Source organism: Nerophis ophidion, linkage group LG13, assembly GCF_033978795.1.
Source record: "Nerophis ophidion isolate RoL-2023_Sa linkage group LG13, RoL_Noph_v1.0, whole genome shotgun sequence".
Taxonomy (NCBI): Eukaryota; Metazoa; Chordata; class Actinopteri; order Syngnathiformes; family Syngnathidae; genus Nerophis; species Nerophis ophidion.
The window spans coordinates 53,045,523-53,073,326 of NC_084623.1; the positions used below are offsets into that span (position 1 = coordinate 53,045,523).

Genomic DNA, 27,804 nt, shown 5'->3' on the forward strand with positions numbered 1-27,804 from the left:
GTCTGTTAATGACTGTGTACGTAGTTCATTGTTGTGCCAAAAAAAGAAAAAAGAAACGCAAAGATGGCATAAAACCTGCTTGTCAGTGTAATAGTGTTACACAATCTGAAACATGAACTGTATACTGTGTATATTCAGTGTTGCTCATGCATCCACTAATTGATTTAAATCGCCACAAATAGATTTGGCGCTACCTGTTTGCCCTGGCTCGCTCATAAATACTTTGTCATATGATAGTCTGTGATTGTAGCTAGTCGTTACAACTCAGTATAATAGATGGCATTGTAACACACGGTTAATAGGCATGTCGTCTTCCATAGAATAAGAAGACATAGCAGGAAAGATCAGTGTTGCCAGCTTGCGAGGATACGGACACCCTTCGTAACGTTTTTGGGCATGGGCTACTGATTTCAATACTTTTGTTGCACATGAAGTCACATCCAGTTGTAGGCGCTGCATCAGCTCAAGTACTTGGCGGGCTAACAGGTGTATTTGTAGCGGACTGCTTCTAGGTCAGGGGTGTCAAACTTATTTTCATTGAAGGCCACATAGCAAATATGGCTGTTCTTAGACAAATATATATATATATATATATATATATAAATATCCATCCATTTTCTACCACTTGTCCCTTTTTTGGGGTCGCTATGTATATATATGTGTGTATATATATACATATACATATACATGTATATGTTCATTTAGCTGCTGTGCAACATTTTTTTCGAGGTCAGGATCAAGGTTAGGCTGAAGCCCGTTGCCTCTCAGCAAGCACGGTTTGCCGTAGAAAGAGGGCCAATTATCAATAAACGTTAGTCTTTGTTCTCTACAAAAACTAGCCAGCGACTTCTTAAGCGAGACTAATCTGCTATACCTCTCATCAATGACAAGTACTCTATGTCGAGACATCTTTCTAGTGAGATTACAGGTCCGAGTTATGTTCCTCTTTGTAATCGCTGACTGTCCTATCCAAGTGTCATTGGAGCCGACGTGTAGAACTGTTTTCGCGCAGATGATGGTGCGATTAGCCTGTCATACAGTTTACTAGGCCTGTTGCGAGTCAGCTCCCTAAGACTAGCTTCAATGTCGGGTACTCTGGCCCTGGGAATACACTTAATTATGGCTGGTTTACTAAACTGTATGTTCCGGGTGATGGTGTCCCCTATGACTAAGGTGTGGTGTCCAGTCGACTGGGGTGTAGGGCTATCTAAAAGGGCTAAATGTATTATTTTACTCAACCAGTACACCATGGCTTGTATGCCAATTAAGACGGCCACAAGCTGGGCTCGTCAGCTCGCTACAGCTGATGCTAGAAAACGTGTCCGCGGCGTCTAAAGTTACAAAATTATTCTGCTTTAACTGGCGGACACGGTCCTCTCGTAGGGCCAACCTACTCCCGTTGTTTCTTTCGCCAAGTCGCGTTCTTGCTGTCTTCAGAGCAGTAGGTGAAGAGTAGCCCCAGCGAAACAGAGCAGACGCCTTCGGAGCACAGTTGCTTTGGACCGGGAAAAGCTTAGCTTCGTTAGCTTAGTAGCTATCTAGCTGAGAGAGAGGCGGTGAGACAGAGAGTGGGTGCTTTGTAAGTTTGATAAGACTACTGGAAATGTATCACAGAATAACATTACAAAAGATATTTGACAAAGCATGATCGTAATATGAGACCGTTTTACTTTGTTAATGTAGTTAAACCGGATGTATAGCGTGGCAATTTTATTTTTAAGCCGGGAAAGTGTGTGATTTGTTTGAGAAAGTGTCTTGACATGATTTCATGTCGCATCGATTTTTTGCATAACAAAAATATTACATTCGACTTCCTGCCTTCAGTCTTTTATTTCTGTTGAGATTTTAAGCTATCTTACTTACTAAAGCACTCATAGTAACAGTCTAAATGTTATGTTATCACAGCACCTAACGGTAATCGAAACACAGAAGTGAAGCATAAAGAAGAGCAGGCATTTGCTGCAGTGATGTCGTCCCACGGTGAAAAATAGAACTTTATTGTCAGGAGAACAACTTGCTGTGGTTATAAACTTGATATTTCCATACGGTGCCCTTTTCTTTTGTCTATTTCTGCTCGCTTAAATTTGTAGCTCTTCAGTAAGAAGTAAAATGCAGCCAGGTTTCCCCCGCATCGGCACGTCCCAAGGGTCAAAAAGGAGTGTGTGTTAATCGCTGTTATAAAAATTTGTGACATTAATTAAACTTATTGTTAAATTGTTATCGTGTTGATTTAGACAGCCCACATTTTTAAGTGTATTTATTTTGTTTTTCTTTTTTTGCTTAAGTTTTGTTGGCCTACATAACCCACCAACACTGATATCAATACTATAGCTCATCATTAAAACCTGAATCCCAATGATTTTGGCTTGTAGCAGATGCACGATGATTGTTGTAACTGAGGTCAAAGGTCAGTTTGAGCTACAAATTGTACTAACTACAGATTAGTGTCTGGTAACTGAGGTCAAAAGTCAGTTTGATCTACCGATTCTACTAACTACAGATTAGTTTTTTTCTAATAAAAACATTTTTTCAGATATGACTAAAAACATGTATTTTTGCATTTGAATAGCTATTCTTCTAGGAGGCTGTAGATATCTAACACACTTTTAAAACAACAAAGGCATTTTGTCAATGATACCAAACATATTACATAAATTTTGTCTGCGTCATGTCTGTATTCTGCCTCACACTCCAGCGTGAACTTTGGTAGAGGTTCCCTCTCAGATTTCATTCATGCATATTTTGGACCCGCTTCTACCCTCATGAGCCTCACAAGTCCACTGCCTGGTAAAATGTCAGGTTATGAAAATATTATGTAGCGAATAATGCACGCGAGCCCACTGAATGAGCCATTGTGTTGATTTTGTTCTCTAAAATATGTCTACAGTTGTTTTAATTACTGTACTTTTTCACTGCGGATGTTTTGTGTGGCCAAGAAACGTTGATACTTAACAATCATGTTAACTTAGTGTTGTTTTTGTGCAATGCAAAAAGAAACAGAACTGAAAAAAACCTAAAACCAATTGGTCTTTGAGTGGTGTGCAGTCATTTGGGTGGGGCGGTCAACGTATTCAGCCCTCCGCTCATTCACACACTGGGCTTGTTATTACACTGGACAAACTTAAACAAAGCCATTATATTTGTGAGGTCATTCTGAACAGTTGAAGCAAGTTGGTCCCAGCATGGAACATCTTAACTGTCTCTCTGTTGAGAAACAGAGCATAAACTTATTTTTCCTCCCATCCCTTGAACGTTTTTTGCAAATAAACTCTATCCAGCTCACCAAAAACCAATACACACATCTACTGTGAATATTCTTTTTAAACATGAAACAAACTGACAGGCAATTTCTGTGTGACTAATTACAAACGTCTCACATTCTATACCTAATTAAGAAAGAAAGACGTTGCAGAGACATTAATTGCATTTGAAATTGAACAAATTATTGTTGTGCAATTTGCTCTTTGTTGACTGCACAGAAGAATTTAAATCTACGGTCAGTTATGCTAGAAAAAAATGTGACAAACACACGTACACACACATTTCCGAAACATGGTGACATCACGCGTATGAACCTTTAATCCTGCCCCAGTCCCTTATGCACTTATGTTTCACATTATGTTAGGTAATACATCAGAACAGCAGCTGGTGAAATTACTGTATACCTATTCACATGCACATTGTATATATTCCCAACAGCGTCATCATTGTACTCTTTCACTATTTGGTTCATATCTCACCATTTGTCCAGCATTGCTACACACTAACATGGGGTGCAGCCAGGGGGCCTGCTTGAGTGACCGCTAACGTGTATTACATAAGAACCGTGGTCCAATTAACTTTGTGCTCCCCACCCTGCATATGGATCCAACTAGAAGTAAAAAAAAATGTGGCCAGTAAAACAAATAGTGGATGTTATATTTCTTTGTATATTTTGTCCATTCACTACCTTTAAATGCTACTCTTATCTGTGCTCCACACGCCATTAACGTATAAAACCATTTAACTAAAATATGACAAATGTTATGGTATTTTGTCAGTCATTTAGACAATTGGTCTGACTGATGAATGTTTGTTTTTGGACAAGGGGGCTATCCAATTGCAGGGATATTATGTAACGTGGCACAGCTGTCACAAGAACGATACATCTGTTTCAAAACCCCGACCTGCAAGGTTTTTGTTCCCCACTCAAGAAAAACGAAAAATGAAAAGTGATCCAAACAGACTAGCTCTGCCTCCTTTTGCATATTCCAAAGTTTGCTAATGAATGTATTTATTGAGTGGGATCAAGGGTTGTTGGGACCTGGTTCGATCAGACCAATTTCTGAAGGGGGATTGATTTTATTTTCTAAGCACGAAAACGTGCCCTTGAGCAAGCAAACACAATGACATTGTCCCTGTCACTATATACTTCTTTTCTACACACCACAGAGTTTAGCATATATCTTCGGAACTGTAATTATCATACTTCCATAAACATTTTGCGATTGCATTTTAGTTACACAACATTCATCCATCCATTTCGTACCGCTTATTCCCTTTGGGGCAGTGGGGGGCGCTGGTGCCTATCTCAGCTACAATCGGGCGGAAGGCGGGGTACACCCTGGACAAGTCGCCGGGCCAACACAGATAGACAGACAACATTCACACTCACATTCACACACTAGGGACCATTTAGTGTTGCCAATCAACCTATCTCCAGGTGCATGTTTTTGGAAGTGGGAGGAAGCTGGAGAACCCGGAGGGAACCCACACAGTCACGGGGAGAACATGCAAACTCCACACAGAAAGATCCCGAGCCCGGGATTGAACCCAGGACTACTCAGGATGTTCATATTGTGAGGCAGACGCACTAACCCCTCCGCCACCGTGCTGCCCGTTCCACAACATATTGTCTTGATTTAAGCACTTGATGAAAAAAATTATTTACCAAATTTGGGTGTGTCATCTTTTTGTGATCCATAATAATATAGACTGTTTGCTTGGATTAGTAACCAAAGGAAGAAGTACTTTTCTCAGTCAGTTTTAATTTCCTGTGGAGTACTGCTGTGCACAGAGGACATACTCAGATGCAGATTGTAGATCAAATAAGTACTTTCCGAAATTCTATCTTTCAAAGGCCTGTTGATGGTCATCCAGGATCGAAGTTATAAGTTACATTGATGCAAACAAACACAGCAAGTTACAGTAGCTACTCCTGCTTTTGTAAGTCTGCCAGTTGAACAAATGTTCACACACACCCAGAGTAGAGAGGTTTAGACTCATCACAGCTGCATCCTGTTTAACATGCAATCTTCCTTGTATAATATTGATAACTACATACACATACACACAGCGCCTTGTCACTCTGAATAATGTACTGTACAAACCGAGGTGCTAGGCCTGGAATGATACCTTTGCAGGAAGCTATATTGTCCCACAGATTATTGCTGGTAAAGGATATTAGTATCAGCACCAAATCAAGCACTAATGAATTTATAATATACGTATAACGGTAATAATGTAAGTACCCTTTCAAATGCAATCAACTTTTATTCATTATTAGTATGTTTTACCATTGTAATTGAGGAGTCGGTAACTTTTAATTATCTGACATAAGTGAACAAACTCAGTGGCCTAGTGGTGAGAGTGTCCGCCCTGAGATCGGTAGGTTGTGATTTCAGACCTCGGCCGAGTCATACCAAAACTATAAAAATGGGACCCATTACCTCCCTGCTTGGCACTCAGCATCAAGGGTTGGAATTGGGGGTTAAAGCACCAAAAATGATTCCCGGGCGCGGCCACTGCTGCTGCCCACTGCTCCCCTCACCACCCAGGGGGTAACCAAGGGGATGGGTCAAATGCAGAGGACAAATTTCACCACACCTAGTGTGTGTGTGACAATCATTGGTACTTTACTTTAACGTAAACAATAACTAATAAAATGAACTCTCAATTTCCGTTTGCAAAATTTGCACTTGAATAAATACTGAACATCATGAAGAGCTGTTTTTCCACTGTTAAAAGTGATAGGTCAGGTTGTGTGTCTTTTTGTCTTTTTTTGTTGCCGTCACTTTCCTGAAAACTAAGCGTGTTAGTTCGTGATGATGGTCTCATCTTGCTTATTATGTTTGAAGCCGAAATATTGTGCATCCTGTAAAGAAAGTAAGCTAGCGGCCCTGCCTCCACCAACATAGACAAAGAGTGGATGACTGAGGAGAAGGCTCACGCCGTTCATTTAATCCTGCTTTTGAACAAATGCGCTCAGGTGCCGAGAGTGATGCACAGAGTGAACCCTCTTGCGCCCTGTTTGGAAGCGCCAGACAAAGAAAACAAACACAAGTGGATATGGAAAAGTTAGCAAGTTAATTTTCATTTATTGTTTGATTTATTGATTATTTTGCCCAGGTGTGCTGGTGGGCTCATATTTTAATTCATAGTCGATTTCCAACTTATGACCCTCCATTCCATAAAGCCCCACTTAAGAACCTTCAGTTTAGGTTGATTGAGGCACCAGTGGACCAAAACGGTAGTGTTTTACTCAGAGGAAGACCACATTTCCTTGAGGACTAGCGCATATAGCGTCAAACTGACACAATAATACCACAATGATTCAGTGTTACCGATGTTTCCACAATAGAAACTTAAATATTTTACTCAAACTTTAAATTTGCAGTTTGCAGTTATCGCATTGTTTTTTCTTTATACAGTACTTTTGAGTTTGTTGCCTGGCTGGTCATGTCAGTGTAGAACTGCAAACTATCACGCTGGTGGCCATTTATTGCTACCACGCAAATTTCCATTAGCTAACATTGACCTTATCATTTCTAATTAAGCATTGAAAGTCCCTTACGAGTTTAGCAGAAACAGAGCTAAGGCGGCATCGGCCGAAAATCTTTCATCTTTGAGTTCACGCCAGCAAGTGAAAGCTGAGCCAAATTTGATCCTTAATTGTTCTTTTATCCGGATTATAGCCTCCTTTTTTTTTTCCCCCCCTCCTCAGACAAAACTTTTCGTTTCTTTGGTTGTTTTGTAGCTGTTGCCATGATAGAAGTAATTGCACAAAAGTGTTCTTCTTCTTTTAGTTTTTTGCGGGCACGTAGGCGTTCGCATCGACTTGTTTTTTTAACAAATAGGCAAAGGGGAAGTGACATATGCCATAAAGCAAGTCAGCATATTTTTTTTGTGGCACTGTTCCTGCCACCCTCCTCAAAATTGCTAAGTGCCATTGAAAGCGATACAAAACCCCAAAACTTATGAAAATATTTTATAAATGTTGGTTACTTATTTAGTGCTGCTTTAAATCAAGTTCTTACAAATTGATTCATGTTGATCAAAAAAGACCTGATTCGAAATAAGCAGCAAATTTAAAGCCCCCTTTTCAGAAACTTATATTATCCGTAATTGTAAAAACGCCCAGAATTGTACAATGTTGTGATCGCACCAATTCTTGCGAATTCAAAGAATGCCTGCAAATTTTGTGCTGTGTTGAAATTTTCCCCAATCACCACAGCCTCCAAAGAAGTTTGGGGCAATTGTCCTTGTTATCACCAATCAAATGTGTCCCAAAGTAGCTTCTCAAACACAAACATCAATAGCCAAGAACGTAGGGAAAATAACATATTGAAAATCTCTTTTATAGGTGTATGTGTATAAACAGTCAATAATAAAAGTTTTATTTCAGTATATGTTTTCAGGAGATAATACATAAAATCGAGCAGGGACGTACTTCAGCGTAGCAAGTGTCATTTCTCAATTATGTCTCATGAGATTATAAAATGTTTGCTTTGTTGAGTAATCTTTAGCAAAATATGCTGTGATCACAATTTTATGGCAACACCAATAAACACAGCAACTTGTATTGCATTTTTTGAGAAAGCTCCTGAGAAACCACGCATTTACGGCAGCACAATCTCAGAAAAAGGCCCATAAAGTCCTGGGGGCGTTATATGTGGTCATTGCAACTAAAAAGGTACCTTTGGTCCATTGTGTCTTACATTTGCACTGCAACAACGTCCCCGGAATATTCATGTAAATCAGGCTGACGACAACACAGAAGCAATGCTCTTAATTGCACTATACCAAGGCAGTGAAATAAAACCCAAGGCAGTCACCCAATCTGATATGTTCAGCATTGCAAACGCCATCAAAAGTTTACTGGTTACTTTTTTAATGAGTCCCACCAAAGGCTTCATTTTGGCCCTGAAAAATTATCAGTAACCGAATTGTGAACCTGTTCCTGTTTCTATGGTAAAGCTCCTGAAGTGGAAAAGGGGTTTAAGAATGTTATGCTCCAGCTTCAGCTCTTTGATCTCCTTTTGTCTGTTCCTTTTTTTCAGATTCATGTTGTATAAAAGTTTCACAGTTCAGCATCATAACATCAAAACAACCGCCCTCTCATGTTACCAGCCCGCAATCCAGGTTCCCACCAAAAGGCCAGTTCATTTGACCACGCTAAACGGAACCTCATGACTAAAGCATCAGAGCAGCTGTTTGGGCTGTGTGCGAGCATGAGAAAGCAAACCTTCATTGTGATGCAACAGTTGTTCATAGGAAGGTGAGACGAGGTGGGGTGTAGTGTCACGGCAGCAGTGCAGGTGTTGGTGTGTTTGTGATGTAATCAATTTGGCGCTGAGCAGGACACATGTCCAGTCCAGGCTTCAATAGCCACATTCCTCATAACTTATCAAGGTTGAATTTTGCAAACAATAAGTAATATAGGTACAATAGAAACTGTGTTTAATAGATTATAGTAGCTGTTTGTATTAGTTTTGCTTTTCCTGATTTATTCTATATTTTAAATGGTGAGAGCTCTCAGGAAGGAGGTTTAGGGCTTCTTTGTTCCTATAAGAAACCGTTACGAGACTTAGTCGGATTTTTGCATTGACTGGATGGATAAATAATATATTACATGCTCTGTGAATGTGTAAGAAAATGCATGGCTTCCAAAGGCCACAGTTGTTTTTAACATTTCATAACAAAGTCAAGCAGAACTAATGCTTAAAATGCTGGATTCTCATAAACAAATATCCATTTCAGAAAAATGACATAACATTCACGTTGAGACCTGGATTACACAATTGAGTTAAAAAGTGTGTAAGCCAAAAGGATTGTTGGGTGAGTGGAAACAGATGAGGCTTGCGTGCATGGCACTATGTGATGTGTTTTGTTTGATCCAATTTAAGTAACAGTCAATTCATGCAAAAAAAAAAAGTGTATTCAGTTCAATTAAACCAACTATTTATATTACTACATTATAAGTAAATATTATAACATAGAGACTGGCATTTGACAAATTATCTTTAATACTTTAATGGGAGGAAAATAATTGTCATATAATGGAATAATTAAAGTAGTTGAGACACATTCAAGCTCCTTTTGGAAGCAATTATTCTTCAATTTTACACAGTCTGTTAGAAACAACAAACTTTTTAAACTTCGTCCGACAACAGTCAGACCACATGCTGGTGAAAAAATGAGGTGGTTGATTATACGCTGTTTCAAATTGTTGACAGGTTGCATTGTGTTAAAGATGTTTTGGTTGTTGCAAGATCAACAACATTTTTATGAGCTAATAAAATAATGTTAAACAACCTTTTTTTAAGATTGAGCCAGTTAGTGTACACCATGTGTTCTGGCTTAATTTGAAATTTAATTCCCCTACTAAGACCTCCTTGACAAGACAAGTTCATGATCATCTCTAATTGAGTCACATTCCACTGCATCAGTCAGCCTAGTGTGGTTGACTCTTGCGGCTTCTTTCACATGTGGTTTGTTCCTTATGTAACACAAGCACAAGATTTGGGTATGGAGAGGATACAAGTCATCTCAGGGGCAAACCAAAAGCTCATGCAGATTAAACTGCTTCTATTACATTAGCTTGTAACAAGCAGTTCATTGACCCTGCAGGACCTCGATACGAACAACAGAATTCTCAGGACAAGTGTGCTATTGTTTTTTTTCTTGGGATTTTTCTGGCCATTTCCTGACAAACCTAGAGATTTAAAAAAATATATTTATTTTTTTTCACCTATAACAGATTTTTCTCAGCATAAACTGAGCTTTGGAAAACTGCAGCCAGGAACACTTTACAAGGTGCTGTCTTCAGTGTTGGGTGTAGACAGGTGTAAGGGAGGTTTGCCAGTGTGGCTGCGCCAAGTGTATGTTGGTAAACCTCAGTCCCTGACAACCCTAGTAGCAGTGCTGGTTGCTGAATTGATACTTGGGCTCTTAGCTTGGTAGCTCGCGCTCTCGTGCTCTTGTCTCTTTGGGTGGACCACTCAGGTTTCAGTCCTGGGCAAAACAGAAAGCAGGGACTGAACCAGGCATGGAATCTGCACCATAATCCCAAGTATTTACTCTTCATTTAACATTAATGGCCCTCAGAAGCAAAACTATAGCATAGCTATGTCAGCTGCAGTGATAACGTGTTAGTAACATTTTAGGTTAGCCCATTCGCTCAAGAAAATGTACATTTGTTCAAAATTATATATTTCACAGTTTCTAAGTCTTCTAAGAGGACTGGCTCTTTTAGCCCAGGGGTGGGTCTAAGGCGTTACATCTATGATGAAGGTGTGTTTACATTTTTGACTTAACCAAAACCCAGAACTTCAAAATTGAAGTTGAGCGCCCCTTCTCTCGAAAGTGGTGCAATTCAATGAAGGAGATAAAATATGTTTTTCACACTTGGTGGTTATTAACAGGCCCTGAACAGTATGATTGACCAAGTGCAGTGATTTGCAATTATTTTTTAACTCCCCACTTGGACTGACATGTTTCACTTGAGAAGTACTGGCCTAGTGCGAGTACAACCATATATCACATGTTGATAAAATGTTGTTTTAAATCACAAAAAGCTTGACAGCCCCTCAACATTTTGTGTTTTATGTCGCTAGTAGAGTTGTCAGATGTATTGTCACTTTAATACCAAGTCTATATCAACACGGCAAAAATAAATCGATGTATATATTTTTCAGCATCGTCAGTACTGCATACTGTACTTTTTCCCAGGCGAAATGCATCAATTCACTGAGTCAGCGCTGAAGAAGAAAAAAAAAAACCCACTGAAGAGGGAAGGCAAAGTGTGGCCTGGGCGCCATTTGCTGAAAGCAGCTGTTTTTTTTTTTTTGGACCCGTAGCACATTGGAAAAATAAAATAAACACAAAAATATTTGTGTTGGCCCTGCGATGAGGTGGCGTCTTGTCCAGGGTGTACCCCGCCTTCCGCCCGAATGCAGCTGAGATAGGCTCCGGCACCCCCCGCGACCCCGAAAGGGACACGCGGTTGAAAATGGATGGATGGGGGGAAAAATTTGGGGCAAAAAGGAATGACAAAATGAGAAAAGGCTGAAATGTTGGTACTAATAACGGATACAAACACATAGATTAGTCATTAAATATATGTTTTAGCTTTTTTATTTGCCTTTTTCATCAAAATATATTAAGTCAAGCAACCACCATATAGAAAGAATATTAGGAAGACTATTGTTTGTTTTTTACAGTTGGAGGCGCCTCACCACTGCTGTTCTTTTTAGAATGTAAATAGTTGACAATGCTATGATCATGATGAGAACAATATTGTTTGTTTTGTTATACTGAGGGGCAATAAGTCAATGCTGACCTTTTTTGGCTTCATAGTTACCTCTTGGGCAGCACAGTCTCAGGCTCGGGGTCTTTCTGTGTGGAGTTGGCATGTTCTCCACATGACTGCGTGGGGTTCCTCCGGGTACTCCGCCTTCCTCCCACCTCCAAAGACCTGTACCTGGGAATAGGTTGTTTGGCAGCTGTCAATTGGCCCTAGTGTGTGACTGCAAGTGTGATTGGTTGTCTATCTGTGTTGGCCCTGCGGCGAGATGGCGACTTGTCCAGGGTGTACCCCGCTCTCTGCTTGAATGCAGCTGGGATAAGCACCAGCCACCCCCGTGACCACGAGAGGGACAAGCTGTAGAAAATGGAGGGAATGATAGTTTCCTTTTGACAGCAATTACTGCAATTTGAATTATGTGCAGAAATATATTGGAGCACAGTGATCTTAAACACTTGACACCGTTTTTACTTAAGTAGTGAATAAAAGAAAATGGGTTTATTTTTTTATTTTTTTTTAATGGTGGTATTGTATAAGTGTCGATAATCATATAAATTCATTGGTTTCGGAATCACCTACTCAAATTCAGGTATTGTGGCAACTAGAGCTGTACGGTATACTGGTATTAGTATAGTACCGTGATACAAATGAGATGCAAATGAGTTCAGTATTGTACCGCCTCTAAAAAGTACCGGTCCAGCTAAGAATAAAGGTGAAGTTATAACACTGAAACGCTGTCAGGAAGTGGCGCTTTAAGACAAGGCTAGCTAGCTAGCGGCTAAAGTCCAGCCGCAGTTGGCAGTGTTTTAGCTACTTCTAAATCACAAATTCTCGCCCCCATGGTGACAAGTAAAGTATGCTTCTTACAAGTATCATCCCTGCAGGACGAGGAATAGCCAAACAGGCTTTACTACACACCGTAGCTCACCGGTGTCAAAATGTAAACAAAAGGCCTTGGTGAATATACACCTAACATCCTTTGTAATGATACCAAGTACAGAAGCGTATCTAGTCAATGCTACTATGATTAAATCGATTTTTTTGGCATCCTAACATCTTCTTTTGTTTATTTTAAATTTATATTATGTTTATAAACTCAGGAAATGTGTCCCTTGACACATGAGAACTTTGAATAAGACCAATGTATGATCCTGTAACTACTTAGTATCGGATCGATACCTAAATTTGTGATATCATCCAAAACTAATGTAAGACATCCAAACAACAGAAGAATGCCTGCTCAGTGGCCTTGTGGTTAGAGTGTATGCCCTGAGATTGGTAGGTCGTGAGTTCAAACCCCAGCTAAGTGATACCAAAGACTATAAAAAGAACCCATTACCTCCCTGCTTGGCACTCAGCATCAAGGGTTTGAATTGGGGGTTAAATCACCAAAATGATTCCTGAGCGTGGCCACCACTGCTGCTCACTGCTCCCTTCACCTCCCAGGGTGTGGAACTAGGAGATGGGTCGAATGCAGAGGGTAATTTCACCACACCTAGTGTGTGTGTGTCTTATCAGTGGTACTTTAATAAGTGATTATTACATTTTAACAGAAGAGTAGATAAAACATGTTAAAGGAGTAGGCAGATATTAACAGTAAATGAACAAACAGATTAATAATTAATTTTCCGCGAATTGTCTTTAATAATTTTGACAAAATAATAGAAGGATAAATGATACAGTATGTTACTGCATATGTCAGCAGACTAAATCAGGAACCTTTGTTTGCCTACTTACTACTAAAAGAAAAGTTGTCTGTTCACTATTTTATTTAAGGAAAAACTTGCAGTAAGAAACATGTTTGATGTACCATAAGATTTTTTGTTAAATTATAGCCAATAATGCCATTTTTGTGGTCCCCTTTATTTAGAAAAGTATCGAAATACATTTTAGTCCCCGTACCAAAATTATGGTATCGGGACAACACTGTTCACTAGGGCAATGTTTCTCAAATGGGGGTATGCGTGCCACTCGGGGTACTTGAAGGTATGCCAAGGGGTACGTGATATATTTTTTAAAATATTCTAAAAATAGCAACAATTCAAAAATCCTTTATAAATATATTTATTGAATAATATTTTTTTCTAAAAAGTGAATGTAAGTTCATAAACTGCGAAAAGAAATGTAACAATGCAATATTCAGTGTTGACAGCTAGATTTTTTGTGGACATGTTCCATAAATATTGATGTTAAAGATTCATTTTTTGTGAAGAAATGTTTAGAATTAAGTTCATGAATCCAGATGGAAGGTTGAGAACCACTGCCCTATTGCAGCGGTCCTCAACCTTTTTTCAGTGATGTACTCCTTGTGAACATTTTTTAAATTAAAGTCCCCCCTAATCAGAGCAAAGCATTTTTGGTTGGAAAAAAAAGAGATAAAGAAGTAAAATACAGCACTATGTCATCAGTTTCTGATTTATTCAATTGTAAAACAGTGCAAAATATTGCTAATTTGTAGTGGTCTTTCTTGAACTATTTGGAAAAAAGATATACAAATAACTAAAAACTGGTTGAAAAATAAACAAGTGATTCAATTATAAATAAAGATTTCTACACATAGAAGTAATCATCAACTTAAAGTGCCCACTTTGGGGATTGTAATAGAGATCCATCTGTATTCGTGAACTTAATTGTAAACATTTCTTCACAAAAAAAGAAATCTTTAACATCAATATTTATGGAACATGTTCACAAAAAGTCTAGCTGTCAATACTGAATTATTTTTTTTCACAGTTTATGAACTTACATTCATAATTTGTTGAAGTATTATTCAATAAATATATTTATAAAGGATTTTTGCTATTTTTAGAATATTTAAAAAAAATCTCACGTACCCCTTGGCATACCTTCAAGTACCTGGGGTATGCGTACCCCCATTTGAGAACCACTGCACTAGGGTCCCAAGTGAATGTATATTGCACTGAAATAGTATTGCTATTTATAGCAAATCATGTTTTGACTTGACAGTCAAACTCTAGAGCGGGTAAATAAACAGAAACACTCTTCCAGTCAGAGAGGAGCATGTGAACAGCAAGATCACCTGCCAGCGCAATGTCTGGCCCAATAACTGACCCCCAGCTGGTGTACTTGAAGAATTGGAGCTTTTTGCCAAACTGGTCGCTCCTCCTTCGACTTCTTATTGGCTCTACCCCGCTACTCCCGCCTATGTCGTGCTGTCATTGGCTCCCAGTTTGTCGCCCCGCCCTCTTTTACCATTGGCTCTCCCACGGTACCTACAAAGCACGTGTCCTGCTGCTTTCTCCCTCCTATGACTGGAAGTGAGTCTGTCGGAGCGTCATTAGTTCAGCGCTGTACTAACAGCTCGGTCTCATGACTGCAAAGCATGTCCCGGTTCTACAACGACAACTTCTTCAAGTTTTTGTCCGCCATTAGAGAGTAGGAGTGTAGTGCGATAAACTTCTAAAACAGGCTTTTGTTTTTACCGAGTAGAGCACTATTGTTTAGGTCCGTAGCCTCTTTACTACCATGGCAGAGTCCGCGCGTGTGCGAGTGCACTAAAGTTTGGTCTCGTACGGAGAACACCTGCCGTGTCCCCGGCTCCCATCCCTGCTTGTTTGTGCTGCACTCACCCGCCGACATGACCCTCGGCGCGGTGTCCGACAGCTCGTCGGCGGTCGGCTTTTGCTCATGCTGCGGGGCGAAGATGGTGCCTTACTTCAGCGACGACGCGGTGGTGTCCAATAATCAAATCAACCAGCTGTAAGTCTTTTCTTCAGTGACAAAATGAATACTTTTTTTCGTATTCTGCTTGTTTCATTTTCCACAAATGTATCAAAAACTATTATAGTTGTTATTTTTGAATGAATGCACAGAATGTATATGACATGTTGGGCCTTGGTGAACCATCCATCCATTTCCTACCGCTTATTCCCTTTTGGGGTCGCGGGGGGGCGCTGGCGCCTATCTAAGCTACAATCGGGCGGAAGGCGGGGTACACCCTGGACAAGTCACCACCTCATAGCAGGGCCAACACAGATTCATCAATCAATCAATGTTTACTTATTTAGCCCTAAATCACTAGTGTCTCAAAGGGCTGCACAAACCACAACACAAACCACTACGACATCCTCGGTAGGCCCACATAAGGGCAAGGAAAACTCAAACCCAGTGGGACGTCTGTGACAATGACTATGAGAACTTTGGAGAGGACACCCCCCCCCTCTAGGGGACCGAAAGCAATGGATGTCGAGCAGGTCTAACATGATACTGTGAAAGTTCAATCCATAGTGGATCCAACACAGCCGCGAGAGTCCAGTCCAAAGCGGATCCAGCACAGCAGCGAGAGTCCCGTCCACAGCGGAGCCAGCAGGAAACCATCCCAAGCGAAAGCGGATCAGCAGCACAGAGATGTCCCCACCCAATACGCAGGCGAGCGGTCATTCCTGGGTCCCGATTCTGGACAGCCAGTACTTCATCCATGGCCATCAGACCAGACCCCCTCCACAAGGGAGAGTGGGACATAGGAGAAAAAGAAAAGAAACGGCAGATCAACTGGTCTAAAAAGGGAGTATATTTAAAGGCTGGAGTACAGTATATACAGACAACATTCACACTCATATTCACACACTAGGGCCAATTTAGTGTTGCCAATCAACCTATCCCCAGGTGGATGTCTTTGGAAGTGGGAGGAAGCCGGAGTACCCGGAGGGAACCCACGCATTCACGGGGAGAACATGCAAACTCCACACAGAAAGATCCCGAGCATGTTATTGAACCCAGGACTGCAGGACCTTCGTATTGTGAGGCAAACGCACTAACCCCTCTGCCACTGTGAAGCCTCTTGGTGAATCAGAGTTTTGCAATATAAGTGCTGTAAGTACTTCCTGGTGATGTACACAGCCAGGATCTTACTCATCATCCTCACCATCATCACCATCACTGCTGTTTGACCTTATTGAGACATTCTGTACAGAGCCGCCATGAGTCATTTTACTTTTTCACTGGTCTACACATGTGGCATTGTTTTATTGATGTCAGATGATCCGGGAAGCTATTGGGCAGTGGCGAAAGTCTTTGGGCACCGAACGATTCAGAATCAGATTTCACCTCACTATTCATTCCTATTTTTAGATTCAGAATCAATTTTCGATTCAACAGGATTTTCGATTCAAACTGATTCTCACAGTGTATAATTTGTTCTAATAAGTATAATGGTATAATAAGTATAATAGCAGGCCTTGTGGTTAGAGTGTCCGCCCTGAGATCGGTAGGTCGAGTCATACCAAGACTATAAAAATGGGACCCATTACGTTTCTGCTCGGCACTCAGCATCAAGGGTTGGAATTGGGCGTTAAATCACCAAAATGATTCCCGAGCGCGCCCACTGCTGCTGCTCACTGCTCCCCGCTCTCCTCAGCTCCCAGGGGATGGGTCAAATGCAGAAGGTAATTTTCACCACTTTTCCAGAACAGATTACAGGTTGGAAAAGCTTATCCTGGTTGCATAAAGATGGCCTAAAATTGTCTTATTATAAATAGATTCTTATGTGATTTTTTTAATTTTTATTTTTATTTGTTTATCCATTTCTGAACATTATGAATCAATTCAGAATGATTATAAAGTGAGTGTGATTCAGAAGAGAACGATTGTCTTCTGCACCTTTACTATTTGGACATGTTTGCACACAATTGGATATGTTTTTACTGTACAGTATGGCTATTTCAATTGTCTTAGGAGACATATTTCCAGAAAGCTAAGGCCTGGAGTGATTCTCAAACTGTGGTGCACGTACCACTAGTTGTACGAGGGCTCAATCTTGTGGTGCTTTAAAGAAGTCTGTAAATATGTACTGTGTATATAAAGTGCCATTGTTGGTTCTGTTTGTGCATTGGGTGTAATGTTAATGTGGCCATAATATTAAATATACTTGTTGGAGAACCACTGTACTATAGTATTGGTATAGCGCTGGTGTCCGCTGCAGTGGATATTTGATTTTTGTGTATCTAATTTTTCAGAGTTACGGAATTTGGAAAACAATAGCCTTCTCTATTCTACAGGAGCGCTGTACTGTTTATGGAAATCTGTTGCAAAACTCTATAAATTTTTTCAAACTGACTCGTGGGCCTGTATAGTCTCATTCATGACCCAGATTTGGCCCATGGGTTACCAGTTGAATAACCCTGTTTGCTGTACAGCATAAGTATTGTACCAAGATCACTTAATGTAAAACTATATACCAATGATTTAGTTCTTTTTTTCTATCTTTACATAGCACAAATGTTTTGTTGATTTCTCAAGACATCTAAATTCAATGTGAAATTGTGAAAAACAGGCGTACTGTGTTTACAGCTATATTTGTTGAGGCATAGGTTTTAGACTGGATGGTGATGTGTGGTCAATAGGTTTCTCATGTCAATATTCTGACTTAAACAGCACATGATTGAAGTTAATTCTATATTCTGATATGCTTGAATGTAAGTACTTCTGTGCTCAGATTTAATGTGCAACTGTCAGCATAATAGTCATTTAGCGGTATGTTAATTTGTCTTTCTACATGAGATGGGGATCCTTGTTTGAAAGCACCCACTAAGTAGCCCCAAAATAGACTAACATTTTTCTAGTTAGCACATTTTGGACCAATCTACTGCAAATAGCAATTGTATTGCATCTCATTACAGTAGGGATGCCCAAAATGTTTCCCCCCAAGGACCAAAGTAAAGATTTGTCAATGGGCCACGAGCTAATCCCAGCGATTTTAAGCGTGCAGCAGTGCCATGAGTGAGGAGTCTTGCCCCATACCGCTATAAACAACATAAAAGGTAGTGTAGATCGTTATGTTCAATAGCCAGGGACTAGTTAGCTCTGGTGACACTCCATCAATGATTGTGTGCTTGAAATAAGTCCGTATGAATATGCATTTAAATATGGGAAGCCACTCTTTGGCGGGCCAAATAAAATGACTCGGCCGTCCAAATTTGACTCCTGTACCACCCTTTGGGCACCTCTGCATTAGAATGTCACAGCATACCAAATAAGTCATGAATGTAATCAATATAAAAACTGACCTGTTAAACTTATTCTATTAAAGGAAGAAAGTCAAGGTTTGGAATTACTTTAATTCAATTCAAGGGGGATGAAATTAACTTCACCCACTTTTCCAGTAAAACGATTTTGTGGCTTTACGGTCTGTGTTTGGTTTTGCGGTGTTTCATAACATTTTCTTGCAGTTGGCTGAGTTCTGCGTGAGAAAAGGTCTCCTGCTGTGTTTGGGGAAGTTGAGGGCAGCCTTGATTGCATTCTTTTTTTTACACAGTTTTTTACACATGATTTTGCTGCGAGGTTATTGTTTAAATGACTTTTTACACTGCAATCTGTTTAAAACCTATACAAGATGTTGGCAATAAAGATAATCTTCTCGTTAGGTGGTCTTGATGAGCAATTGTTTTCATCGCAGCGTGGAAGCTGTGGTTATTTTTTAACAGCACTGAGTGCGTGCATAGTACTGCTAAATATTTGTTTATAGTTCATCTGTAACAAGCATGCCTGTGGTCCCCAGAATGTCCTTTTGAGATGTAATGTTAACAAGGGTTTGGATCAGTAATTATTAGAATGAATGCTGTTCATGGGACTAAGACTCACTAAATGACATGTAAAACACACTTTGGGAGTAGTGTGACACAAAAAGGTACATTTTTAAGTCTTGGGAAGAACAGGCTCGATCTATTAATCACCTATCATATGTTTGCTTATTGGTAGGTGTCATGGCGAGTATCTTTGGTTGTTCACGTGTTCACAGTGCAGGTAAAACCCGCTTTTTTTTTTTTTTTGGCCAATATGTGACCTGTATCGGATTTTTTCATTTCAATGTGAACAGTGCAATTCCCAATTTTTCATATTCGACCCAGGCCTATTTCGTATGTGGATATACATCGGCTATATACAGTATATGTGATGCATCCTCAATGTGAAGGCTCCCAAGCTCAGGTCACATTCATTCGACCAGAACATCACCAAAAAGCGATAAGCATTATAATTACTCGCCAAAATAGAAGGTTACAAAATAAATAGTTGACAACGGAGTAGAAAACGAGTGAAAACAATGTTTTAGGAACTCTCATGAACTTTCCACCACTATTGTCTTCGACTGCTTTCCGCAGAAACACTCTACAAGCACACATCAAAGTATAAAGTATCCCGTTAAAACATGAGAACCATAATGCCTGTCCTGTTCTTTCTTAGTTTTCTACGCGCAGTAATTGGTTTCAGAACATGTTGACATTGATTGCACAAAATCCTTGAAATTGCTTCAAATGCACCGGTACTGACACAGACTAGTTTAAACCATTTTTACTTTCAAAAATCGTCTTGTCTGCATGCGGGTCCGATTGTATTCACATTAGAAATAAAAAAAACATTTTGTGATGTGACCGGCCACTAAAAAGATCAGATTTAACATAAAACAAATTTTACATCCGACCCTGTAGTACAGTGGTCCCCAACCTTTTTGTATCCGCGGACCGGTCAACGCTTAATAATTTGTCCCGCGGCCCGGGGGGAGGGACCTTTTTTTTTTTTTTTTTTGTCATTAAAAAGAGATGTTTTTGTCATGAAAAAGGGAGGTTTTTGTGGTTTGTGCACTAATTGTAAGTGTATATTGTGTTTTTAATGTTGATTTAATTGAAAAATTAAATATATATTTATAAAAAATCCTCTGCGGCCCGGTGGTTGGGGACCACTGCTGTAGTGAGTACATAGCCTAAAATCTAATCTACATAACGTTGTTGAGATAATTTAGTAATACTTTGTGTTAACATGGCAGCCCTTCAAAAAGTTGCCATCTGCCGTGTTGCTATTTTTGATGTAAATGATAGCTGCATGCAGATGAACTAATTTGCATTTATCCTCAATAATAGATATTTTTTATAAATGGTTGATTTATATAGGCTATTAAGGTAAAGGGTTGTACCTGACAAGTTTCGGCTACCTTGCTTCTGCAGCTTTCATCAGAGGTGTCACGTGATGTGACACGCCACGCCATAATAACACGTCACAGACAACGTCACGCTAACATCACGTGACACCTCTGATGAAGGCTGCAGAAGCAAGGTAGCCTAAACTTGTCAGGTACAACACTTTACCTTACTAGCCTATATAAATCAACCATTTATAAATACACGTCAGTGGGCTAAATGAACATCTTCAACAAAATAATAGATATTGGTTGCCATGTTTCCACCGATGTTTTTGTCTAAATTACAACTTGTAATCGGATTCACTGCCCTTTCAAAATAGTTCTGCGCATCTTGCCAAGTATGTGAAGTTCACCTTAGGTGGTGAAAACTTGGAGCACAGTTGGTACACTGGGTTTGTGATAAGCCTGTCTTCTTAAAACCTAACACAGCTACTTACACAATGTGAACAACATTATTGAATCACCTGGACATTGCACCTACAGGAACTGAATTGAAATATAGACTTGGTTCCCCTTCTTTTCAAGAATGTCTGCGGGAAGTTTTTGTGCAGTCTCATTTCTTAGGTGTTGGAAATAATTAAATTAAATTCTTGTTTTGAGATTAAGGTTCTAGTGTGTTTTCTTTCACACAGAACTCATCCAACTATACCTTTTTATTGACTTTGCATTGTGCACTTATGTCACAGTAGCCCCTTCCCAAAAATTTCACACAAGGTTGGGGGCATTGGTCATTGTCCAAAATGTAAGATCAATTATCAATTAAGAACATCGATGGCAGTTGCTCAAAGTCTATCTTTAGTGTGACCTGGTTTTCAACTTTCCTGTTATCAGTCCTGTTGTGTACTGGCTCCCGTCAGCTGTTCCTTCCCGTATTTGTTTCTTTCCCTAACAACCCGCAGTTTAACTGTTATAAAACTTTATGACATTTGCGTTGAAGAGACGGGTAGCGCAGAGTGAGCTAAGAAAATGAATAAATCCTGTCACTGTTGGATGCCTCCAATTGACGAAGTGTCATTAACTTGACTCTCCCTCGACTTGTGACACATTTTTCCACTGTGGCCCCTTTAGGCAGCAAGGCTTAACATACACCTCTGGCCATGGTCGTTCCCACGGGGTGCATGCAGTTTCTCGGGTCTTAACTAAGCCTGGCCCGCACTGAGTGTAGCCCTATATTTATCCCACTTTCCTCCTCAGATTGACTAATATGGGCACAGACTGGTTGGGGAGGGTCACCTACTTATCTGGCCCACCATGTGGAGTGGCCCTTACATAGTGATGATTGTGTCTCTGACCGATGCCCTAACAAGCGCCCTCTATTGCACTAATGTTGAGTAGTGCCTGAAATCCAAAAAGAAGATCCACCTTACTCTGTCTTTCTACATCAACCATCCTGTTAAATTATGTCTATCCCACCTATTTTGGCAATCAGCACAATCAGCCCAGTGCAGTTATACCGAGTATCTTGCCATCCTAAAGTACCTCTTTTGTGAGGTGAGATATAGTTATCTGCATCACAAAATGGGAAAAAATTACGTTAATAGGCTACAAGCTGCTGCACTGCATTGTATGGGCACTAATCGCATAAGTTAGATGTAATACAGTTACTAATTTACATGCATTAGAGCACACTCAGACGATGCGGTTGAATGTCTGCAGCTTGCTGTCCTGTCATCGAGAACCTGCAAGATGAATGTACAGTAAGGTGACTGAATGCCATCTATCAATAGCTGACACTTTTGAAGGACCAAGCTATTTTTAGTTACCGTAGCCCAATCCTTTACATACAACACCCTAACCTCTCCGATGCAGTCTCAGGTTTAGATTCCACATTCTCTGGTATTGTCAGATTGCCTACAAGCACGTGCACAGCCTTCCAATAATGACTGTTAGTGTTTTATTACTGATGACGGTGTACAGTAGCACTGCTATACAAGGTCATTGCTGTGTGAGTGCATGCACAGTGGGACATGATAGGGCGGCAACTCAAGAGATGGACCGGGTCATAAAAGCAGGACGAGACGTTGCAGGGAATGCAGAAAAGAGGATGTGATGTACGGGGAGTGAGAGGAAACAGCTGGGTCAGGGGTGGCTGGGTTATGGGAAATGAGTGTTGCACATGGCTGTCGCTTTGTTTTTTTTTTCTCGTTCCTCTCGTCAGTTCAACGGGATCCTATGCTACACATTGACAGTTTCAGCAAAACTCAGGAAGGAGGCTGACTGACTGGAGGAATGAAGAGATTAAGTTACAGAGCAAGACGGGGGATGACAGGATGCCTGAAAGTCAGATTGCAGAAGTTGAGAACTGTGGCCACTGGGTTCGCAGAGTTCAGTGTTATAAACCACAGAGTAACATCCATCATAGTGCAAACCATTTATGTGAAGTACGCCCTCAGAAGATTTGCATCTTGTGCGGTCTTGAGCATTAGTGTGTGTATGGTATCGATATTTTGTCTGTGTTTAACTCCAGAGGTTATGAAACCGTTTACGTACTTGGGGCTTGCAGAACAGGTTTACCAACTTTTGGGATCACTCTGTTCCAAACACTGTACTTATTGGCTACTATAAGTACACTTGCGCAATTGAAGAGATCTAATGCAATGTCTGTCTCAAAAGTTGTCTCTACAAATGTAAAGCTATAATAAATGCAAACAGCTTAACTAACTTTGGCAAACATATTAGATCTTAATACAGCCACAATAAAGCATACATTTTGAAATTTAAACCATACCGAAGCATCATTTTAAGATAAGCCCTTGTGTTGGATGTCACACTTAATTTTTTTGTTGGGGAGTGTATTATTTTTTTATTCCTACTAAACAGCTATTTAAAATGACTATCTTTTAGAATCATATAAACTTGAATAATTGAGCTAATGTGTGAATAGCCTCAGAGATAATGTACCATATGTTCACACTTAACATGCTTGGTTCAGTATAGATTAACTGTAGTGTGGTTTTGTTGACAGTTCCTGTGAACACTATCATTAGTTTGTTGGTTGATGTCAGTTTATTTCTAACATGCATACAATCACAATGTAATACATCACATATTTCCAGTTGTTTCATAACAGCATGTCCGAAAAAGAGTAGGAAGTAGCATAGCTTACTTAATCCTACTGTTTTTCGTATCATAACAGTCTTAACCCATTTGTTTGTTCAAGATTATTTTTCTTTCTACTTTGTACACAAGTACAAAGTACTTGTTTGTACAGTTTTTCTTAAACTAGATCATATTAATACAATGGTTTGACTTTTTTACTTATAGTCATTCTATAATTTCATTCTGCATACTGATATGCTAAAGTTTGGAGGTGCATACAGATGCGTTAAATTCGATTTTTTTTAAGGTTATATTTATCCTCTTTTGTCGAGAATAATTGTTCATTCCTTAGTCGCAGGTTAAAATTGCTTTGTACATCATTTTAATCAATCAATCAATGAATATTTACTTATATAGCCCTAAATCACTAGTGTCTCAAAGGGCTGCACAAACCACAACACAAACCACTACGACATCCTCGGTAGGCCCACATAAGGGCAAGGAAAACTCACACCCAGTGGGACGTCGGTGACAATGATGACTATGAGAACCTTGAAGAGGACGAAAGCAATGGATGTCGAGCAGGTCTAACATGAGACTGTAAAAGTTCAATGCATAATGCATCCAACACAGCCGCGAGAGTCCAGTCCAAAGCGGATCCAACACAGCAGCGAGAGTCCCGTTCACAGCGAAGCCAGCAGGAAACCATCCCAAGCGGAGGCAGATCAGCAGCGCAGAGATGTCCCCAGCCAATACACAGGCAAGCAGTACATGGCCACCGGATCGGACCGGACCCCCTCCACAAGAGAGAGTGGGACATAGGAGAAAAAGAAAAGAAACTGCAGATCAAGTGGTCTTAAAAGGGAGTCTATATAAAGGCTAGAGTATACAAATGAGTTTTAAGGTGAGACTTAAATGCTTCTACTGATTTTAATTGTTTGCAAATGCACCAGGTCATTGAATTTCAATATTTTTGACTCAATAAAAAATGGTTTGTGTTCTTTATATCCTCTTGTAACACCGTTCGTGAATCATCAAGTGTGCTTTTGTTTTTATTTCCCCATATTTCTACACAATAACTCAGATGTGGTATCAGTAGCGAGCAGTAGTGTATATGGACTGAAATTTGATCCAAACATACACTATATTGCCTAAAGTATTTTGCCCGGTCCTAATCACTTAGCCTGGCCACAGGTGTATAAAATCAAGCACTTAGGCATGCAGACTATTTCTACAAACATTTGTGAAAGAATGGGCCGCTCTCAGGAGCTCAGTGATTTCCAGCCTGGAACTGTCATAGGATGCCACCTGTGCAACAAATCCAGTCGTGAAATTTCCTTGCGCCTAAATCTTCCAAAGTCAACTGTCTGCTTTATTATAAGAAAATAAAAGAGTTTAGGAACAATAGAATCTAAGACACAAAGTGGCAGGCCACGTAAACTGACAGAGGGGTCAGTGGATGCTAAAACGCAGAGTGCAAAGATTTTCTGCACATTCAGTTGCTACCGAGCTCCAAACTTCATGTGACCTTCCAATTAGCCCACGTATAGTACACAGAGAGCTTCCATGAATGGGTTTTAATGGCCGAGCAGCTGCATCTAACCCATACATCACCAAGTCCAATGCAAAGCGTTTGATGCAGTGGTGTAAAGCATGTCGCCACTTGACTCTCGTGCAGTGAACACGCCTTCTCTGGATGATGAGTCACGCTTTTCCATCTGGCAATCCGATGGACGAGTCTGGGTTTGGAGGTTGCCAGGAAAACGGTACATTTCGGACTGCATTGTGCCGAGTATGAAATTTGGTGGAGGAATTATGGTGTGAGGTTGTTTTTCAGGAGTTGGGCTTGGCCGCTTAGTTCCAGTGAAAGGAACTTTGAATGCTCCCGGATACCAAAACATTTAGAACAATTCCATGCTCTCAACTTTGTGGGAACAGTTTGGAGCGTGCCCCTTCCTCGTCCAACATGACTGTGCACCAGTGCACAAAGCCAGATGGATGACAACATTTGGTGTGGATGGACTTGACTGGCCCGACCTGAACCCGGACACTTTTGGGAGGAATTAGAGCGCAGAGTGAGAGCCAGGCCTTCACGACCAACATCAGTGTGTGTGACCTCACCAATTCGCTTTTGGAAGAATGGTTGAAAATTCCTATAAACACACTCTGCAACCTTGTAGACAGCTTTCCCTGAAGAGTTGAAACTGTAATAGCTGCAAAAGGTGGACCCACATCATATTGAACCCTATGTTTTAGGAATGGGATGGCATTTCAAGTTCATATGTGAGTAAAGGCACGTGGCCAAATACTTTTGGCAATATAGTGTATTTTTCTCTTCATTATTGACATGTTTCTTGCTACTTTATGTTGAATATTTTTATGAGATTTCCAGTTCATTTTATCATATATTACACCACAAATGTCTTTTTTTCTTTTACCATTTAAATGTCTATTTGGATTTTTGTGTGTGATTTTCTTTTCTACTGTTGATGAATAACATTTTCGTTTTACTGAGATTCAAAGATAGTCAGTCAGTTTTTGTTAAACCATCAGTTTAATTTCTCCTGTTATTTGTATTGGCTTCTCTGTGTTCTCGCCTGAACAAAACGCAGTCGTGTCGTCTGCTAATAGTACTGACTTTAAGTCCTTTGTAACTTTACAAATGTGTTTATGTAGAGATTGAACAGTTTTGGTCCTGGTATTAATTCTTGGGGTACGCCACAAGATATATTTGTCTCTATAGACGTGTTTGCCTGACTTCACGCATCGTTTCTTGTTGGTTAAATAGCTGCTCACCCAGTTCAAGACCAGCCCTCTACCATACCGTTAATTTTTTTTTTATTACGGTACAGCTCGGTTGGTAGAGTGGCCGTGCCAGCAACTTGAGGGTTCCAGGTTCGATTCCCGCCTCCGCCATCCTAGTCACTGCCGTTGTGTCCTTGGGCAAGACACTTTACCCACCTGCTCCCAGTGCCACCCACACTGGTTTAAATGTAACTTAGATATTGGTTTTCACTATGTATAGCGCTTTGAGTCACTAGAGAAAAGCGCTATATAGATATAATTCACTTCACTTCAATATTATGATTAGTTTTGTCAAATGCTTTTGTCATATCCATAAACTCTGCAGCTGCACACTGTGTCATTTATTGCGTTGGAAATCTCTTATGTCATTTTGATTAATGCCATTGATGTTGAAATGTTTCCAGGTCGGTTGTCCGTAGGTGTTGCACTTTTAATCATTAATTTGTCCAAGCTGTTGTGAAGCAATTTTTCAATCATTTAACAAAATTGTGAATGTAAAGAAACAGGCCTGTAGTTTGTAAACTGGTGTTTGTCTCCAATCTTATAAACCGGTACAATTTTTATTTTGTTTGGGAATTTGCCAGTGGCATAATATATCTCTGTGTGTGTTGGCAGTATGTTTGTTATTTTCGAGGGTAATATATGATCGTATATTATAGGACTCAACCCAGGAGACAGCATTGTTATGTTGAAATTCTGTCAACTGCTGTCTTTATCTTTATATTTGTTTCTTGGTCTGGTTTTAAAGATTCCAGATTAAGCACTTGGTGAAGCAGACATGAAAACCACAATAAATGTGCACACCCATTTAAATAACAATGGAATTCAACAACTGTCTGGATGGTAATAACAAAGAAAGCAAACACAAAAGAAGCAGCCACTCTGTGTTGCAGTTGTGGCCCAGCCTGCAGAGCTGTGCGTGATCCATCTCCCTTGGGTTTGCAAAGTGCTCTTACAGATATTGAGTCACAAGCATTTTTTTTGTTTGTTACACGCGCCATATTTTCCCAATTGAAAACCGTATGGCCATCCTGCCGTGTCAGTGTCACCATCATAATGGTAATGATATGTTTGTCCGATGAATGTCATTTGAGCCAGTCATAACTAGGTCTTTCAGACATTTTCAATATAATCTCCTGTGACCGAGGTTAGTGTGCCACTGAACGTCTCTGAACAAAACACTTGACACTAACATGCTACAGCAGCAGAAAATCTTACACGCCCTGAGTGTTTAGTCACCACTTGAAATACTGACCCCCGCTTTTATTATGCTCAATGCAGTGACTTCAGTCATGTTTAATAAGATTAACTGTTCTAAAGGGGAACAGAACCTCAGCTTTGGTTCAGAGATTTGGGTGATGGCCAGCTCTTATCTCTACTCAAACATTGTGGAGGAGGGGGACTGGCTCTATCTTCCCGCTCAGCCCCTCAGTCCTCTCCCTATCCCCCCCATCCTTCTTTGCTG

General features: G+C 40.1%; 1 protein-coding gene across 2 annotated transcripts in view; it reads left to right on the forward strand.

The window, feature by feature from the left end:
• LOC133564728 (protein phosphatase Slingshot homolog 2-like) overlaps window positions 1-27,804 on the forward strand; it is a 62,747-nt gene that overhangs the window by 12,747 nt on the left and 22,196 nt on the right. The window contains exon 1 of one of the 2 annotated variants that reach the window (XM_061919209.1): window positions 14,816-15,283. The exons of the other annotated variant lie outside the window; for it this stretch is intronic. Within the exon in view, the coding sequence (XP_061775193.1) occupies window positions 15,162-15,283 (122 nt within the window). The 5' untranslated portion in view covers window positions 14,816-15,161. Of the gene's footprint in view, window positions 1-14,815; window positions 15,284-27,804 lie in introns of those variants that run through there. 2 annotated transcript variants of the gene reach the window in all.